At 33.3% G+C, this 20,251-nt stretch overlaps 3 protein-coding genes across 5 annotated transcripts; all 3 read right to left on the bottom strand.

The window, feature by feature from the left end:
* Positions 1 to 30: 30 nt before the first annotated feature.
* LOC100263144 (folate-binding protein 1) lies at positions 31 to 7,049 on the bottom strand. Of its 2 annotated transcripts, none has more exons than XM_002278701.5 (4): positions 6,829 to 7,049; positions 3,025 to 3,383; positions 2,312 to 2,637; positions 31 to 563 (listed from the first exon to the last, which is right to left on the bottom strand). In XM_002278701.5, exons 1-4 carry the CDS (start codon positions 6,890 to 6,892, stop codon positions 437 to 439), a joined length of 876 nt encoding a protein of 291 aa, XP_002278737.2. In that variant the 5' UTR covers positions 6,893 to 7,049; the 3' UTR covers positions 31 to 436. The 2 variants fall into 2 exon arrangements, with proteins under 2 accessions (XP_002278737.2, XP_019080717.1); XM_019225172.2 differs by lacking the exon at positions 31 to 563 and adding an exon at positions 718 to 1,051 and having other exon boundaries at positions 6,829 to 6,972.
* A 3,278-nt stretch (positions 7,050 to 10,327) lies between these two features.
* On the bottom strand, positions 10,328 to 12,358 carry LOC100245909 (dormancy-associated protein homolog 3). 2 transcript variants are annotated; one of them, XM_002283144.5, is made up of 3 exons: positions 12,086 to 12,358; positions 11,720 to 11,881; positions 10,328 to 10,847 (listed from the first exon to the last, which is right to left on the bottom strand). In XM_002283144.5, exons 1-3 carry the CDS (start codon positions 12,198 to 12,200, stop codon positions 10,744 to 10,746), a joined length of 381 nt encoding a protein of 126 aa, XP_002283180.1. In that variant the 5' UTR covers positions 12,201 to 12,358; the 3' UTR covers positions 10,328 to 10,743. The 2 variants fall into 2 exon arrangements, with proteins under 2 accessions (XP_002283180.1, XP_059598413.1); XM_059742430.1 differs by having other exon boundaries at positions 10,328 to 11,881; positions 12,086 to 12,288.
* A 3,693-nt stretch (positions 12,359 to 16,051) lies between these two features.
* On the bottom strand, positions 16,052 to 18,652 carry LOC100251051 (uncharacterized). Its single transcript, XM_002283140.4, has 2 exons — positions 18,525 to 18,652; positions 16,052 to 16,708 (listed from the first exon to the last, which is right to left on the bottom strand). Exon 2 carries the CDS (start codon positions 16,662 to 16,664, stop codon positions 16,320 to 16,322), a length of 345 nt encoding a protein of 114 aa, XP_002283176.1. The 5' UTR covers positions 16,665 to 16,708; positions 18,525 to 18,652; the 3' UTR covers positions 16,052 to 16,319.
* Between the last annotated feature and the right edge of the window lie 1,599 nt (positions 18,653 to 20,251).

Raw genomic sequence — 20,251 nt, 5'->3', positions numbered from 1 at the left:
GGTTCATCAAAAGAAAAGCACACAAGTACATTAACAAACAGTCTTTAACACTACATTCACCACATTAATGTGATCTTAACAGAAACACAAGTAGAATTGCTATATAACCACCAAAAAATGCTTCCCAAAAATAGATACGAGATTCGGATGAGAAGGGCTGAAGAACTGTTACAAGAGAGTAGAAATCAAAGCCATCTGAGGAAGGAATGTAAAGGGGTTTCCAACCTCTTTACCTGCTTAACCATAGACTTTTACCTGGTTAGGACTACAGGGGATCATCCGCACTATAGTGGGAATGCTTCAAAATTATAATTGAGGGCTCCAAAATTGAAGAAACAATCCTTAAGCAAATACATCATTTTTTTTGTTCATAATAAATTCACTGAGTAACCTATAAGTTAACACCACAAAATTATGTGCACCTACAAGAAGACGTTCATCTTCCACCTCCTCTCCTATTTCCTTGACTAACTGGATGCTTCTGATTTATCTTAGCTTCCAGTTTCTTGGCAGTGCGCTGAATGGCTGCTAGCTTCTGGCGCTGGTTATGGCTCTTTCTTTTGCTGCATGGCACAGAAAATATATACAAAATGAGAAATAGCTGACAAATAAAAACAATAATAAAGGACTGAAGGTAAGACCTAATGACAATTTGTCAAAACACAATCATGAAAGGACTGACTTCTTTGCAACAAATCTCAAAGGTATTATACTTACATTTTGTTTCATGTATTCAGCAGATACGCTTGGAGAAGCAAAAGTTTCTATTTGTAGACAAGGTGGCAATTGGTTTGACAGATTTGTAATAGTGATTTTTTTTTATTTTTTTTTGGCCATTCATGATAAGGCAATCCTCTGCATACTTACTACATCCTAAGAGTTCACCCCCATTTGGTCCTTCAGTGTACATTCTCATTGCCAAGAAAAAAAAGGCGGGATATAAATATTATCAAGGAAAATAACATAAGAACAAAATAGGTATTAGAAATCCTACCCTGATTACAGTGAAAGCTGATCTGTGTATGATAAGGACTGTTCCAAGTAGTCATAACTGAGTTGAGCACAGATAAATTGCATGACATTAAGTCCTCCATCACATGGCCATGGATGAATTACATTAAACATCAAGCCCTTGACAGTGGGCACACTTGGCAAACAAGTCAAACTAACAAAATTCTTTAGGAATAAGAGAAGTTCAATCTAACATTGGGTTTAACCAAACAATGATGAATAGATCTGTTCTGACCAAAACATGAACTTGTCCAAATTGCCAAATTTATCACCAATTTGGGACGAGAGTGGGAAACCCACTTTCTGGTTCTTAAATTTGACACATGGTAGGATTTCCACACAATCAATCAACTCAGCTGAATCTCACATGTTCTTGTGCCAAACAAGAATGCCATTTCTACCAGACAGGTTGGTAACAATCCTTGGTATCTGACCCAGAATTTTTTAATTTCAGATATTTTGGTTCAAATTTCACTAAAAGTTACTAAATATTCATCTGAATAGTTCAACCAATCAGTAATATACATATCACAAACTTCTAGAAATTCTTCCCACTAGATTGTATGCATTTCAACTAAATTTCCAAAATTACAGCTGATAATTTCTTTACTTCAATTTTTCAGAAATTTAATTTAAGCCCTATCCAAGTCCAAATTCGGCCCATTAGCCACCAGATTTGAAATTACATCTTAAAAAAAAATCCATATTTCCAACCAACAAATAATACTGCAAAGGATGGTTGGTGTGGCTTGTCTCTTGCATAAAATGGCAGGTGCCAGAAAAGGTTTTGTCCCCCCCCACAGGATGAGGCAGGGAGAACATGCAGAATTATTACAGGTGTGCCTATCACTATGTGAGGTACATTCAATGTGTTTCCATCATTATAGTTTCACTTCAAGGCATGAGTCCATGAAATTGGGCCCTCAAAGCACTTTAGGCATCCACTTGTTGCCTTGCCTCAACGGCCAAACCCATGCACCCTCATAGATGCAGATACATAGTCTACATGGATACTATCCAGATGAAAATTCATGTCCCATCCAAGCATTAACCACTAAATATTCATGACCTTAAGATAAGAAGAGGAAACAAAAAAAGAAGAGGACACATCAAGAATTGCCTAGCAATAGGAAATTAGGAGATTGAAACATGGACCAGAGTTTAACATGAACAAACTAGAAGCAAGTTAAGCTTGAGGAAGAAACCAGCAAGTCTGAAAACATCAGCATCTAAACTAGAACATTAATTGGAAAAAAAAAAAAAATGAGACTATAAATGCCAATAAAGAGAGTGATCTGACCTTAAAAACAAGAGTCCTGCTGTAAGAACCATTCCTCCCACTGCCCAAGAAACTCTTTCGCTAAATGCCATTTCCCTCACCCACTGCTGAAAATCATCTAAAACACCTACGTTCTCAATTTTCGATGGTGTCTCAGATTGAGAAGCCTTCCAAGAATCAGCAATGGAATCTAGACTGGCTTTCCCACCATAACAAGATGTTTCTTCCATGCCAGCATCAGAAGGTTTGACAGAAAAACCCACAGCGTGGCAGAGGTCTGTGCCATTAGAAATCCATTCAGAAGCCCTGCCACAAACAAAGTCGCCTACTCCACAAGGTGCTAGAACCTGGCATAGAACATCTAATCAGAAATGAATTTTGCCAAGCATTATATAAAAGAACATTATTATCTGTTTTTTTAAAACGATACTACTGGTCCAAAAGTAATGATAATAGGGAACCTGGAAAACATTTAAAGGGGGATGGTGAGGACAATTTTATGCAGTCCAACTCGGGAGCTTTCAGACCTTATTGAAGTTTAGAAGCACCCATTTAATCATTTATGGAGCCATACATTATTAAGTTTCAGTCTAACCATAAAGATTTGTGTACCATAACCTAATCATATCAGTCTAGGGAGTAGAATCTCCAAGGAAGCATCATCTCATATGCAGAGATCTTCACAATTTTCGGATGGATTCTGTTATCTAGTAGTCCTGAGATTATCCACTAACCTGCCTTTTTGCATCCATAGAGAAGTATGCATTAGAGCAAGCCTGAAAGACTTTATCACAAAGAGAAGTACATATAACCGGAGGTCCAGGCTGAACACCAACATGTGGATCACAGATGGAACATTCCAATAATTCCCATAATTGCAAGCATTCTTGGCTGGCTTCCCCTGTTGAAGCCAGCCTCCTGATAGACAGCAAAGCAGGATGTGTCTGGGATACATCACAGCATGTCTTTCTGCGGAACACCCTGCAAAGGGTCAAATCTTTGGGTCCTTTGCTGACCTTCTTAGGCGGTTTCCCTTCAGAGGAGAATGGAGGAAAGCGTCCACCCGGAGAGATACATACTCCATCAGGTTTGCCTACATTGAGATAAATTCAAAGCATCTTAAAAGCTAGAAGCTATTTACAAAGTAATTACAATTAATCAAGGTATCATTATTTCAGAGTGATAACAGGTCATAGAGCTCTTTTCCTCTTTTGTTTTTTTTCCCTTTTGTAGAAACAGTTAGTACAGTTTATCACAAGCTCAGTTGAATATCATTTTAGGTCACTTACCAGAAGTGTTTAGGGAGCTAAAACCTTCAAACCTCAAGAATAAATATGAATTAACTTATAAAGACAATATTGAAAAGTAAGTTTCAAATTCCAATTTTTGCCACACAGCATCAAGATTCCATAGTTAGTTACAATCTACAATGTCTCAAGAAGGCTTTAGAAGCAGAGCAAAACATCCACATTCAAAAATAGGAAAACCTTCTGTTCTAGCAAACATAGGAAGAGATGTCTACAAACCCATGGGAGTCCCAACACAAGGAGACTGGTGTGAGTGGAGCGACTTACATAGATACAATGGAACAAGGCAATGCTTACCACCAGTGTGTATTGTCTTTTCCACAACATATCATTTGGAAGCTTGCTAACACCCAAACAAGCAGAATAGGGGTAGTCTCTAATTGGTTCTGATTGTTGTTAGTCTCCTTCAAGCCTGCGTTGAAAGCAATGTTCATACTATCTACAATTGCCACAAACACCTCTTGCTATACCCTTAGAAAACATAATTCTATGAATGCTTAACAGATGTACATAACACTGATGTACAGCAACATCAAGGGACATCCAATCCAATGGAAAAACTACCTGTAAACAGATAACATTCAAAATCTTGAGAAAATTAAAAAGGCTTTTGTGATATCCAAGATTCTAAGGCAGTTGTTAAAAGCTGAAGACTTTGATTTCTGCAGAGGGGCTCGCTAAGAGTTAAACTCTCTTTTGATATATGCAAGGTCAATCTCAATCAATTCATTATTTGCTCTTCAATTGGATCAAGGTGTGCATGGATCCATTGAATAGGATAATTGTTCTTAGATTAATCACAACCCACCTTGGATTGATGAGAGAGCAAAACACATTTTTTTAATATAAATCTGCTTTTTCTGGACTTCCAACATTTCCAAAACTTTTTCAAGACTTATTTTGAAGGTTTTCAAGAGATGGAAAACATATCTCTCTCTGCTAGAACTCTTCAAATCTAAAAAAGCCTTGAGACAGAATTTCTCCCAGAAATCATTAATTTTTATGAAAACACTATAGAGAAATTTTTTAGAAAGAAAATGGATCCCCAAAAACCTTTGTCACCTATGATCAAATGCTGATAGCAGTAGAGCATGATCTGGTGATTTCCAGATCGTTGAAGCAATCTTGCTAGCAGCATTCAAGGAATCATGGACAGTTGGTGACATGGAAAAGAATATTTAGGAAGATTCAAGTTGCAGATCTATGGATTAGGATTGGATGTAGTGATGATAATATTAGAATATCTTTGTAAGCCTTTTTAATATGGTGGATTGCTTTCCAGACGAGGTCCAATGGTTTTATCTCTTAGGGTCTTTCCACCTCAAAAAGTACCATGTCCTAATTCTTTTTATTTTCCTCGTGTTATTTTCTTTTCATATTAATTGATTTAATTGCGATATAGTCACAAATTCAAATAGGAATTCAATCTTCTTTTTCTTCTTTTTCTTTTTTCTTTTTTATAGGCAAAGATCAATTATATTAACAACACCTAACAAAAGAGCACACAAAAGCATACAAGGGAGCTAAAAGGTTAAAACAAGGCAATGGGATATAATAAAAAAAAAACAAAAAATTCCATGCCTTAACTTAGAACTTAACCATTCAATCTTAGGCTATTTTCACTCTAATTTTTAGAGTTCATATACGAATAAACGTTAGAAAACCTATTCAACTCTTCAACACCCCTAGTCTAGCACATGTCACAATCCATGATACCAAGAGCATCCCAATATTGAAAGACTGTTGCTTTTGGACTCTGCATGTTATCCTTGGTCACTTCAGTTCCAACAACTACCTTACATCCTGTCACTTTCATCCTAGGCATAATCAACATATAGTAACTGAATAAAGAGCCCCCTTACAAAGAACAAATTCATCATCCGCTACCTGTAAAATTTCCTCAAGTACATTTATCAAGCCTTGCCCCATTTGGCATGCCATACAATGCAATGCTATCCTAGGGTTCAAATAAGGCAAGCCCACCTCTCCTGGACATATCGAGAGGATAGAGATTCCACTATCTCTTCCAATCAAACTGCCTGCTCTCTTTCAATGGTTCCGCAACACTAACGGCAATCATGCACCAATACTAACTGTATTATAACCTAATTAATGTGCCAAAAGTCCCCAAATCCAATCCTTTAACAATTTAGAATCAGATTCTACCCACATCAATGAAACATACAATCAAAGAGAACATGCATATATCATAAAACTCTTAAAATTATCTTCTGGTTCTCAACATTAGGTGATTCTAAGACTTAACAAAATTCAAAAATTAAGTATAGATTCAGACTCCACCCCACATCCTGAGTCCCCTCAGTGAAACATACCTAGAAGAAAACCCGAGATAAAACATACATGTATGATAAAACTTCAATGTTCATGGCCTGATTCTCAACAATGGATGATTTCAAGACTCACCCAAACCCAAAATATAATTTCTAGACATTCACAAGTCCAAAATATAACTATAGAATCAAAGTCTACCCCAGAACCCAAGCCCCCATCAGGGAAACATACCATTGAGAAAAACTCAACAAAGAAGCATGCGCATATGATAAAACTCTTCAAAACTGCAGCTACATTCTCTACAATAGCTTATTTCAAGACTCGCCCACATCCAATATATGTATCTAAAACTTACCCAAATCCAAAAAGTAAGTACAGAAAAAGCAGAAACCTTCTTGGGATTCGCTATTGTAGTATATGAAGTCCTGACCAAAAACACAAAAAAAAAAAAAAGAAGCTAGTTTTACCATGATATAGAAACACACCTAGAAGGAAACACAAGATAAAGCATACACCCGTATGCTAGAATCATCCATGTTTATGGCCTGATTCTTAAAAATAGACGCTTTCAAGACTTACCCAAATCCAAAACACAAGTATAGAATCAAAGTCTACCCCACAACTCAAGTCCCAGCAGGGAAACACGCCATAGAAGAAAACACAACAGAAAACATTTACATATGACAAAACTCTCAAAAATTATGGCCTGATTCTCAATAATAGACGATTTCAACACTCACCCACATCCAAAACAAGAACCTAAAACTTACCCAAAAATAAATAAATAAATAATCATAGAACAAAGCACAAACGTTCTGAGATTTGCTATTGTAGTACATGAAACCCTAACCCACCCAACAAAAAAAAATACAGAGCTTTGCCATAATAGAAAGTAAAAGGGTTGAACGTAGAGATGGATGAGAAGAGAAAGAAGCTTACCAGAGGAAAAAAGGATTTGGAGATTAAACAATAATAGCAGAAACAACACAGCTTTCCAATCCATTCTCTTCTTCAAGAACGGATTCTACGTACAAAGTCACTTGACTCGCTCGGGGGTTTTTCTTTCTCATAATCCAAACAGAACACAAAGACCTGTATGACCCGATTACCGGGAAACCCATTGCATGAGTGGGCTCGGGTCGGGTTGGAAATGGAATCCACTGAAATTTGGATTGGGCCAGGGTTTATAAAACCCAAGTGAAAATTTGAAAATTCTTTTTGAAGTGCTCTTATTCTACATTGATAAAAGAAATAATTATTTATATTAAAATACATTTCAAATATTTTGTTACATATTAAATATAATAAATATTTAAAATCAAGAAAATAAATGATGGCATCACCTAAAATGTAAATTTCTTAGTACTTGAAATATTACTTCTAATGATGAAACAATGAATACAAATATCTCATTTTTCATTGATTTAATTTTTCTTTCTTACTTTTTTTCTTTTTTGGTCTATGAACAAATTTATCCAATTGAAAATAGAGATAGTTTTCGTATATATTGTTATTAAAAGAATATTTTTATTTCTTTAAAAAAAATTACTTTTTAGAAACTTAAGAATATTGTTTGGATAAAATTATTTTTAATTATCTTTTTTTTTATAATATAAAAGAGAAATAATAATGTTTGAAGAGAGAACCTTACTAATTTTGCTAATAAAAATTGATCAATATTTATTAAATACAAAAATTCTTAACATTCAACATTAATATGAAAGGTACTGATATAATTAATGTTTTTATGTTCACAAAGTCAAAATTAAAAATTATTTTATCTTTATCTACTTTAATAAAATATTCTTTATTCACAAATATCAACTCAGTCTCAATCGTGTAAACATTCTCTTTTATGAACCTAACCAAACTCTACACCAGGGTCAAGGATCAATTATGATATCATTTATCACAACCTGTTCCTAATCGTGCAAACATTGTTTACTCTGGGCCTAAGAGGTCATCGTAACTTTAAAACGTGTTTATATAGTTAAAAGGAGTTCATACTAATATAGCATAAAAAAATTTCTCCTGTAGGATATCACGATAAAATCCTTGAGTTATATATATATAAAATCATCTTAACTTTGTAAATGCATCTTAAAATTACGAGGTTCATTGAGTTCAAAATAAATAATATCTATATGATTGAAAGTAAATCATTACAAATGGTATCAAAGTTAATATGTAGCCTTGATGTGAGTCTTTGTTTATTAGACCCTTGACCCCATAATCTTATGAAACACAACAAGAACACCATATTTGTATAAAGGTGATTATGATATCTCACATTAAACAAGGAAGAAAATTTTTAGAACTACATATATACGAATTTATCTTAGTCTTATAGACGAATTTTAGAGTATTAAGAACTCATTGGGATCAAAACAAACAATATTTATATAATCGAGAGTTGATATTTACATATAATATTTTTACAATATTTTCTTCCATGATCTTTTCATTTCTAGAAAAAAATTATCATAGTTAATGTCATCAGTATTTGACTTTTAAAGATGTGATGGAAAACTCCTCCAATAATTCAATAAGAAAAACTATTCAAAACAAAATAATTCATTTAAGATAATTCAGTAACGATGATCAATAATTTTAAGACATGGTTGAAAGTTCAAAAAATCTATTTTCATTTCTCATTTATTAATATATTTAAAATGATATTCATGCCATTTACATCAATTTCTCTAAAGGTTAAATATATTTTAACTCCCTAATTTTTTATTTGTTTTATACTTTTCTCTCCAAATTTAGTTAAATGCAAAATGCTCTCCAAACTTTAATATATATGAACAATTTGTTAAGTGAATAAATAAGGCTAAAATAAAATAAAAAATTAAAAACATAAGTTCGAAGTTGTCACACTTCCTAGTTATATGCAAAAATCATACATTGTCATACAAACATCTTTCTAAAATCAAAATTCAAAATTAATAATTACCATATTTTGAAAATGTTTGTAAAATTTTGCTTTAATGCTACAAATTTAAAGTTGATGTTACTCAATTTCAAACTAATGCTCAAATCAAAGTATGAAAAAGGACGATATCTTTTATAATTTAAAGATGTTATCCAAAAATAAGATTTTGAGAACACATAAAACATAAAAAAAGAACAATACTTGATTACTAAATATACTTTTTCATGTTTTTATGTTTTAGAGAACAGAAACAATTTTGGCAAATACTTCCCAAACAAGCCCTTAGTTTTTAATAAGTTTGGAGGAGAAAATATTGAATTTTAAACGTGATAGCACAAAATGTAAAATATGTCAAAGATTAAAAGAAGAAAAGTATATTTAAACATTTCCTCAATATTAATAATATTCATTTTATTTCAAATTCCTTTTATCCCTTTTTAACCAAATAGTTTGAAACTCGTATTTACAAAATTATAAAATTTTCATATCATTACACTTGAATGAAATCCCTATCACCCCTTTCCTTTTTCTCCATTTACTTTTTACATTTACATGTAAAGAATCTACAAATTATTATAATTAATATTCTAAAAGATTATCAATCACCTCTAAGTCTAACTCTTAAGTCATGTTTGATACAAGAGAAGGGAAGAGGAGGAATAGAGATGGATATTCCCATTCCTTTTCTCATCCATTTTCAAGTTTGTATAATTTAAATAATAATAATAATAATAAAATAAAAAATAATTGTATAAAATAAAATCTTATTCATAAATGAGATATTTCAATTCATCCACAAAATGAAATATATATACTATTTTATCCATTCATTTTCAAATGACATGTAAATATTATTTTCTTCAAAGAAAAACTCTTACTATATATATTCTTTTAAAATGAAAATAAAAAATTATTTTAAACTTTACAAAAGGTTATTATTGCCGATTTATTTCATTTTTCATTTTTAATCACATTATTATGAAATATTAAAATAGGAAAGAGAAAATAATTAAAATAAAGAATGAAAATAAAAATTTTATTTTTATTTTCCATTACTGTTATTTTTCAATTTTTTTTTATATATTTACTATTATTTTTTAACATAAGATTCTTCAAATACTATGATTCATTTCCATGTCCCAATCGCAATGCGTAAAGCGTAAAGGCGGTCATGTAGGGAAAACACATACAAATGAAGTGGACACACAGGACATCGTGAACCAAATAGCCAAAAGGTCCCAAGTGAGGCCTACAATCACAGAATCCACCCACCATCCACCCACCACCCACCACCCACCACCCACCATGCTCCATGCTTACAAAACAAAGCACCTAGTACTCCTATATCCTCTCAGAGTTGATGGTCCACCATTCTTGATGGCCTCATTATAACCCCAACCCCACCAAGTTTCATTTGCCACTTCTTTCCTAAGCAAAAGACCCCAAATCAATACCAATGTCAAAATCAAAATCAAAATCAAAATCAAATCAAACACATCATAATGGGATCAACACAGACTTCTTTTTTATTACACTACATTATCACATTACACCACCAAAAGGGAACTCACCACAAAACCTCCTCTCCTCTCCTCTCCTCTCCTCTCCTCTCCTCTCCTCCTCCTCCTATGGATACAGATAGCAGACTTCTACATTACAAACTACAGAGTCTACTGATTACAAAACAGACTACTAGGATCCATGCATGCATGCATGCATGCAGAGATCCCCATATTTACAGGGCTAGCTTAGCCACATGCACAACCCACAAGCAAACACTACACACACACACATATTCATATCTTTATGTAGCTCCTCCTCACGTACATGATCATGGGAGGTGGGATTGATACATGGAAAAAGAAGCCAGAAGCTAGGGTGCTGGTGCAACCAGATAACCAGATCTCCAGGATCAGATCTCACACGTCGTAAGGAGGACGAGGGCTCCTTGGTCCAACCCCATTCCCCTTCTCGTAAGCATCCGATGTAGATCGCCGGCGAAACCGGAAAGACTCCTTCCCACCTTGTATGTAAACCAGCCATGGAATCAATGTAAGAACCATGATAATAATAATAATAATAACAACATTAGATTCTATGTTTTCAATGAAATACATACACCCATAACCATGTTTCACCATCAAAACAATTCATTCTAACACATAGAATTATGTAACAATACCATGAAGCTATATTTGGATGGATATTCAACATGGGATATAAGGCTTCATTCCAATACTTGTACTAGAATTCATGAAATCAACATCTACATATCAATGAATCATGGGGTTTATTTTTAGATCTAACCTCCAAATACACCCATAATTCAAGCTTCATCACACTAAATCTAGACTACAAGATCCATCTTGCATCCTATAAGACAAGGGTGTAAGGTTTATTTCATGCCACCTTTTCTTATATATGGAATTGTTTACCAGCATATAATTTAATTCATCAATTTTCTAACAATTATATAATAAAATAAGATGAAATCCAACCCAAAAAGGCCAAAACTTTCATGTATTTACTAAACTTATGTGTACGTCTTAAGAAGGGCACGAATAGTTTAACAAAAAAATAAAGCATTATAAATAGCAAACATGGCCCATTGCATTATTGTACGTGGATGAGGACAAAAACGTCATTTTCTAACCAACCAAAACAAACCCCAATACCATAAATTTCCATGACCTAACTCCTACTCTCTCACCCATTATCATTACATCCATTTGACTGGGAAACATGTCAACTAAAATTACCATACTGCCCGTTTTACTTTTGTGTAGGGTCTTTCTAGATTTCCCCACCTCCACTTTTCATGGAGTGGGGCTTTCGCATATGAAACAAATAAGCGAGGGCATTTTTGGCATTTTAAAGGAAATTCTGCGAGCTTACCGGAAAAAGGAGATACCGGGGGTGTAGATCCGGCCGGGGACACCGGCGGCGATCCGTTTTGGAATCCCGGAGGTTTTATTATCATAATACTACGTGTAACTCTCATCGCCTCCTCCGACGAATCATCGCTGTACGATCTTCCATTTCCACCGTCTGATGCCGCTGAAACCAATCACCAACCAGACAGTGAATAATCACCAAAAAAAAAAAAAAAAAAGCGAAAACAAAAAATCCTCAGTCCTTCGGTTTTAGAATTGATTTTACTTTTGTAATCTTAATTTTTCCGGTTATTTAATCCTGGATCGTATAAAACTTCATCAATCTAAAAAATCTCCGCGACCGGCAACGTTAGCGAGCCCAACGTACCCTTGCCGGAGGTCGGTCGGGAGTTAAAGGTGGAGTACTTCCGAAGCTTGCCGAGGCCGTGATCCGGCTGGGGCCCGGCGACGGTATCGTCCCACAACTGGTCTAGGAGGCCCATGGCGTAAGTTTGCTGAATCCGGCGTAATATAGCGAATCCGGCTTACTCTAGAAACCACAGCCACAATGGAGGAGAAGATAGTGAGCAAGGAGTGGGGGATTTAAAGAGGAAACGAGGACATCAAAGGTCGAGTTTGGATCAATCTGAACCGTCGATCCGGATCTGAGATGTTGGAATGACGTGGACGAGCAATCGTGGCACACGTATAGATAAGATCAGACGTGACACGATATTTGAGAGTAAGGACGACACGTGGCGCAAAGATAGTGGGGTCGTCACGTGATGGGTCAGTTTCGAAAGCCCAAATTACCCCATATTGAATGAGGCAAAAATAGGCCTGAATATTAAAGAAATTACGAGAGTGCCAACTAATGGGCCCCACCCAAAATTCAGAGCCGCCGTCTGATATATTCAATTAATCGGCATTTTATCGTGAAGGAGATAAATGAAATTAACTCGTATTTTAAATTAATTTTCATTTTAAATATTTATTAAATTTATTACAATTTCATTTAAAATTAAAATTCCATTTCATAAATTTTAAATTATAATTTTGAGTTGGATTTCACGAGACGATAAGATTCACATTATTTTTTGTCCCCATTGAATATAAATAATATGAACCCAATAAGAAAAAAAAGGGTGATTAAAATATTCAACAATATAATGAAAGAAATAATAATTTAAAATTGATGAACCTATAATGGCTTAACTACTTAAATAAATTAAATTAAATATATTTATTAATTTAAATTAAATGATTATGATTTCAAGGCACTTGACTATAAAAAAACATTTTTAGGATATGAAACCGAGACTGAGACCGTGATCGATTTGAAAATTATATAATTATATTTAAAGCAAAGATTTAGATACTTAGTTTAAATATTAATCTAATAGTGGTATGATAAGCTTTTGTATTATTTTTTATTCATGAATTTATAAAATTAAAGTTTCAATAATAACTTTATGTGATGAAGTGAGCATGATTCTTATGAGGGGGACAACTTGTACATTTCGTTTAAATTTTAAATAATAAGATACTTTTCATAGCACACTAACTTAATATAACATATCATCCCCTATCAAATTTAGAGTTCGTGTTTTAAAAAGTGTTTTTAATTTAAAAAAATTATTTCTAAAAAAAGTTAGATATTTAAAAAAATTAAAAAAACATTTTTTAAAATATAAAAAATTAATTTAAGAATTGAAAAATCACTTTATAATTTTTTTTTAAAGAAACATTAAAAACATATTTAATAATGATTTTAGAAAACATTTATAACTCTTTTATAGCTTAAAAAATAAAAAAATTTAAATGCTAAAAATATTAAATATGCTTTATAAAATCACTATCAAATGGACTTTAATGGACTTTAAGAGTGCATTTAATAGTAATTCTAAAAAATGTTTTCAACATTTGAAACACTTGGAAATTTTTATTTTATAAATATTAAAAATGTTAAAAATATTTCTTATAATCACTATTAAGCGCACTCTAAAAATATATTTAATACTGATTTTAAAAACGTTTCTAATATCTTCAATAATATATTTTTTCAAGTATTAAAAAAGTTAAAAATGTTTTATAAAATCACTGTGAAACGGACTCTAAAAACTTGTTTAATAATGATTGTATGAAATATTTTTAACCCTTCTAACACTTAAAAATAATTTTTTTCAAGAGTTAAAAATATTTAAAATTCAAGAATTAAAAATATTAAAAACATTTTCTATAATCACTCTCCGATTCTTCCCAAGAAAACATTTCTACTATAAAGACTTCAAGTAAAAAACATTACTAAACACACTCGTATAAATTTCATATGAATATTCTTTTGTAGCCATTTTTTATATAAAAATATTTTTTTATTAAAAGATATAATTGGCAAGTGCGCTAACCAAATTCCACATCTCCTCGATATTTTGGTGAGATTAAAAAATACATATCATGAGAAATTAATGGCCTATTGCAACCCAAGTAAGCCAAGAGAGTGGGAATTGGAGATGACCACATCTACTCACTTGAGAAACGCGTGTCGAACACCGTCCAACCCACACATCCATGGCGAAAATAAAAATAAACTTTTTAAATAATATATAAAAAACCTTTTAAATAATACATAAAAATGTTTAAGTCTTATTCAAAAGAGTTTGTTCCTAAAAATTAATTTTTAAGAATAGGTTTTAAAAATTATTATTTAAATTTTTATAAAATAAAATTTTAATTAAAAATCTAAAATATTTTTCATTTATTTTTAATATTTTTAAATATATTTAAAAATTATTTTTATATCTAATATTTTATTTTTAATCATTTTATGTATTTATATAATTATTTTTTAAAACAACACTTAATCTTCTAAAAACACTTTATTTTCTGGTTTTAAGAATAAAAAACAAAAACTATTCTAAAAAATAGTATTCAAACATATCCTTAAATTCTATAAAAAAAAATATATATATATCAATTGCAACTTCTAAAAATATTTGAATTGAAAACATTTGTAGGAGTTAAAATGTTAATACAACATGAGTATAAAAATGGAATGTTATTTGCGCGTGGAAGCACGCGCAGCCGAGAGTGAGTTGTGCTAGTGTTTGTTGACGTGAAACTACTAACTCTTAAGGTCTTTCAAACAAGATAACCCCCCGTTTGTCATATTGGTCTGCCTTTTGTCCCCTTCACAATAAAGCAAAAGGCTTAGGAGTGCAATTATTTGGCCTAACCCAAAACCTAATAATTAAAGAATTATATACTTATAAATTTTATAATCTAATGCCCCACATTGTGGAATGGGCTCATTGTTATCCATGTCGTGCCCTAGGGGACAACATTTACATCAATTAGGTCAATCTTCTATCTCTCACGTTACATTATAAATGTTAATTCCTATTTTTTTGCTTCTCTAATAAGTTTGAGGAAAAGAAACTATAGATAAGAATTATATAAAGGAAATAGAAGGAAAAATCATTTACAATTTTCCCTTTTTAAGAGTTGAAATTGAGAGAAATCTTTTAAGAAATATTTGAAAACAATTCTAAAAGAACAAATTTTCAAAATCCATTTGAGAGTACGAAAGGCTATCAAAAAAATAGTTTTTAAGAATAGCTTTCGAAGACAAATTTTTTTAGTTTTCAAAGAAGGAATTAGCAAAATTGTTGAATAATATGTAACACCACATGAAGGGGAGTTCATCCCTTAGACTAATGGTGTTTGCTTTTTTACTTAATTCTAAATAGAACCTTAATGTTTAATAGTATTAAATATTAGATTGTTTGTTTTTGTAGTATTTTATTTCTACTAAGTATTAAAATATATAAAAAAAAAAAACTAATATATTATTTTTTATATTTAGAAAAAGCTACATATTTTAGCTTTTTTAATTTAGTAAAAAGTTTATAATAAGTCATGAAAAAATAGAAAAACAAACAACCTAAATTCTGAAAACAATTGCTTTCAACAAAAAGCAAAAAAAAACAAACAACACCTAAATGTACATTCCCTATACCTTCAACCTTCGGTCACTTTAACCTAAAACCCAAACCCTAATTGTTTCCCACTTTCCTCTCCCTCACTTTCTTTCCTTCCAAACTTTACCACTTCAAATTAAAATACAAGAGGAGCCTATTAGGGTTTAGAAAGGAAAGCAATTGAGGGCCTTTCAATTAGGGTTTGAGTGGATAAAGGTTGAAGGGGGAATACAAATAAGACTTCTCCTTGTATCAAACTTGAGTTTAGGTCCTACTAAGCTAATCCTTCTATTCAAGAAAGAATTATTGGGTCAAATTTTGAGGGCCCACAAGGGAATCAAGATAAGATTTGTAAAATTTAACCCTACAAGTCAGGATCAAGAAATAAGCTCAGCGCATTTATGAATCCACTAAGACCTTTGAGTCTGTTTTCAGCAGGTCCACCAGGACATTCAAGGGGTATGGGTAAATACAGAGGAATGGCCCTATGCATGCAATACCTGGGTTTATAGTTCTAGTTTTATACATGGCTAAATAGAAGAAAATAAAAAATGGGACCCACCATATATTCCCCTCTTCAGAAAGTTCAGAAATGCCAGAAAATGAAGTTTTCATAAGAGAATCCAAAGAGAAGTTTTCCTGAATTCAAAGTAGTTTGATACCTACCTCTCTTAAGGAATCGATTACGGCCTTCACTTTACCATGGTATTTCTGATCTCTCTTCAAGAAAACGGTAACAGCAGGGATGTCTTGCAGCAGTAGGCGCTCCCCCAGTATCTTCCCAATCATTGCAGCTGCTGCCACATCCCGAGTACTTTCCATGGTCGACCTCAGGGTCTTCTCCTGTGAGCTTGCGGCTGAGGCAACTGTGGCAGTTGGTGAGTGGATCACTTGGGCATTTACAAACTTGTTCGTGAAGTGCATCTTCAAGACATATGGCTTGAGAAACTTCATAATTCTTGGTGGCTTGATGGGTGGAGGAATAACCATCTCCGCTTTGCAAGTATGATATCAATATAATGGGAAGAACAAAGCTAAGAGGAAAAAATTATGTAAGTTGATTGCACTTTTGGGAAAAAATAGTTTATCTTCATCTTTATATAAGGTTAGAGCCAGAGAAGTTGGATAAAGATCATCAAATTCATCAAAGGAGGAACTTCAATAGGAACAAGAGAATGGGGAACAGGTCATGATTATAGACACATGCATACACACAAACAGGATGTAATCAGAACCAGTAGTTCAATGGCTACCCCAGGCCAGGCTCTTTTCTGGGTCATGACACATACAGGTTACCCCACCCAATCTCTCACAGCTGTTCCTTCCACCCCACCAACCGCTACCACCATCCCCCCAAAACAATAAAAACAAAGTAAGAATAAAAAATTGACACCCAGATTAAGACACTAAGTTAGAGCCAGGCAAAAGTCCAGGTCTCAGCCCTTTGGGCCAGTCCAAGATTCAAGGGCCGAAATCTCCTTTCGCAGACAGAATATACAAGTGGGTCACAGACAAGGAAGTTCATACACAGATAAAACTCAAAATTAAAGGAAAACACACACAATAAAGGAGGATAAAGCTACTGTTGAAACTGGATAATGAGCAAGAGAACTGACAACCATTGCATAAAATTTCCACCAGGAAACCATGAGACATGGGAGGAATGGTAGCCTTCCCCAGTCCCAAACAGTTAGGATGAAACCAAACTTAACATCTAAAACTGCCTTGAGATAACAAAGTGACATCTAAATTTTACCTCAATGCTACAGAACCAATGATCCCCTTGTCTAACACCCTAGCAAAGCCCCAAAATCATGTTGATATGATGAAATCAACAAGAACTATTATCTAGAAGCCAAATTCCATGTCAATTTAGCACTAGATGTCTGATATAGAATTTAATTCTTAAGTAGATAAAGTCCCTTAAAGTAATAAAAGCCCATCAACCCCAAAATGATGTACAATAGGAAGGTCAGACAATAAGCTTGAGTCCATTGTGATGTTTGGAATCCAAGATTTTCACTCAAGTTTGGACTGATTAATCAGTAGAGAAAGGGGTTTGAAGTCAATGTAAAAATACACGCACAAGCACACAACATGAACAAATATATAATACTGAAAGTAGACAATTAATTATTAAATGCCGCACCACCAATGTAACTTGGAAAAAAAAAAAAAAAAAAACCAAAACCAAACTGCATAAAGAGCCGCTTATAGAACCAGATTGGAAAAGATGGAGAAATAAGATCGTCTATGAAATCAATCCAAGTCTATAACAACCAAATGACAAAGTTTTCGTCCTTTGGATTTTCTTTTTATGTTTGCTTCTTACCCATCAGAAAGCAAAAATCGAATCATGCAACAGGTTGACAAGCCTAATACATTCCATTTGACCGCCAAGAAAATTAAAACTTCCAACCCTGAATTTGATTTTTCAATAACCTTCTAAACGAATGGAAATCATAATATACCCACAAACCAGTAACACAAACTGGTTATACGAATTGCCATTGTGTCTATCTGTTTACAGCAAAATCCAAACCATTTAGCGTTTCATCAAACATTTGTCGCATCGCAAAATTTCTAATCACACAACACATTCACCACAATCATAAACAACACAAGCAAAAAGCTATTAAAACCCTCCGTTTGGTTGCCGAGAAAAGTGGAAAAGAAGAACAAAGAAAATCTCCAATCTTATCGTTTAGGCGGCATCCGTGTTCAGAATTTTAATTCATTCGATTTTCGCACATTTTCTCGGAAACATAGAAAATGTTTAAAATTATCTAAGTTTGTTTATTTCCTAGAAAGAGAATCACGGAAAATAAATCAAGCAAGAAGCTTTCTCACCTTCCAAAGAGACTTTTCTCAGGTAAGGTCTTAAGGTCGACGCTACGAATCTCCAACGGTTACCAACTCGCAAAGATGGCTAGGGTTTCATTCTTCGCTTCTCTCTGTGATTCTTCTTCTGAAACGACGCCGTTTTTATACTTCGCCAGATGATTGTGGGCTTTAGGATTTCGGGCTTCATGCCTTCGGGCCCAACCTTTTGAGTTGTGGAATGAAAATGGAAGATATATGTTGTGGGCTTGGCACTCATAGACAACCATTTTTGTGGAATTTTTTTATTTTTTTTTTTTTGAAATGAAGGGTTTTTCCCCAAATGATTTGGTATGTTGTTTTACCCTGTGAATGGAAAACCCTTACGCTATAACCAAAAATCTCAAACGGAGAATTGATAAGATAAAAGTTTCACTAAATATGAAAGAATTTTGTGTACAAATTAAAAGAATTATAACAAAAACCACGAATAAAATTAGTTAAATAGATATAGATTTTTTTTTTTTACATGAGTTTAAAATTCAACTTTCGACTTTTTCGAAACCAATCAAATAAGTCTTACCATTTTTTTTCAAGATCAATATCAATTACAAGAGGAAAAAGACATATAAACTTCAATATTATTTTCTCCTAATAAGTTAAATTTTTTTAGTGAGTCGTCAATGGTCAACACCTTGAAATAGTTGACATGATACCATTTCAAGGTCTCATGTGATGACACCTTGCACCACGAGTGTTATGGCATGTGGGTTGATCTATTATAATGTGAGACAAGGTGATAAGTGAGGCCAAGGATCATGTTAATGCAAGTGGAGTATCGCCATGAGTGTGGAGTTTTGGAAGTTGACATTTTCCCTTCAAATGGGAATATCTTGAAAAAGGGATGGCAAATTGGGAAAATGATTTTTCAATTTTTCTTGATTTTTTTAAAAAAAATTATTATTCCTTTGGAAGTACCTATGATATCTCCTCTTGGTATCATGAGAATGACTTAATATAAGTGATTCACTCAAATTTGGTGATGGTAGTATAAGCTATATCACAACAAAAGCATGGCATAAGAGCTTTGAATATAAGTAAGGTGATGGTGCGTCTTGCTAGCATGCATGGGCACAATGTCACGAGCATGGTACAACTAATGGATGTGATAATACAAGGCATGACTATGGCCCATGATATGGGCTATCCATGCCTTGGATGGAAGCATCAAATATGAATCATGAGCTAAGAAAATGGCTTAACACATCAAGGCAATGTTGCACAAGCATGAAGGTTAAAAGGGGTCTTAGCACACATAGACTACCTAGACACAAAACTACCTAGACACAAAATAGTGGGTTGAATGATATTAGTAGGCTTGACTACATGCAACACTTGGCATTGAGAAGAGTCCAAGCAGTGTTGGCAAACACTAAGGCATGACAAAGAAGTGTGGTACCTTAACATTGAAGGAATCCTAAGTGAGGGGCTATTAGCACAATAAGAGCATGACGCTTGGCAAGCTAAGATGTGCAAGACACAACACATGATACAAACTAAACTAATTTTTGAAACAAATGAGCATATGACATGAAACAAGTGTAGATAAGTTTCTATGACGAGTGATAAGTTGGTCGTTGAATTTGGGAATAAATGACAAGATCAAAGATAAGGAATGCATGAAACAAGATAAAGTGGAAAATATTTCGAGCCTCTTAAAGAGTCGATAAGATGAATGATAATAGTTGAAGCATTTA

The sequence above is a fragment of the Vitis vinifera genome, chromosome 14 (assembly GCF_030704535.1).
Source record: "Vitis vinifera cultivar Pinot Noir 40024 chromosome 14, ASM3070453v1".
Taxonomy (NCBI): domain Eukaryota; kingdom Viridiplantae; phylum Streptophyta; class Magnoliopsida; order Vitales; family Vitaceae; genus Vitis; species Vitis vinifera.
The sequence above is the reverse complement of the archived record's forward strand: the minus strand, read 5'-3'. Positions and strand labels throughout refer to the sequence as shown.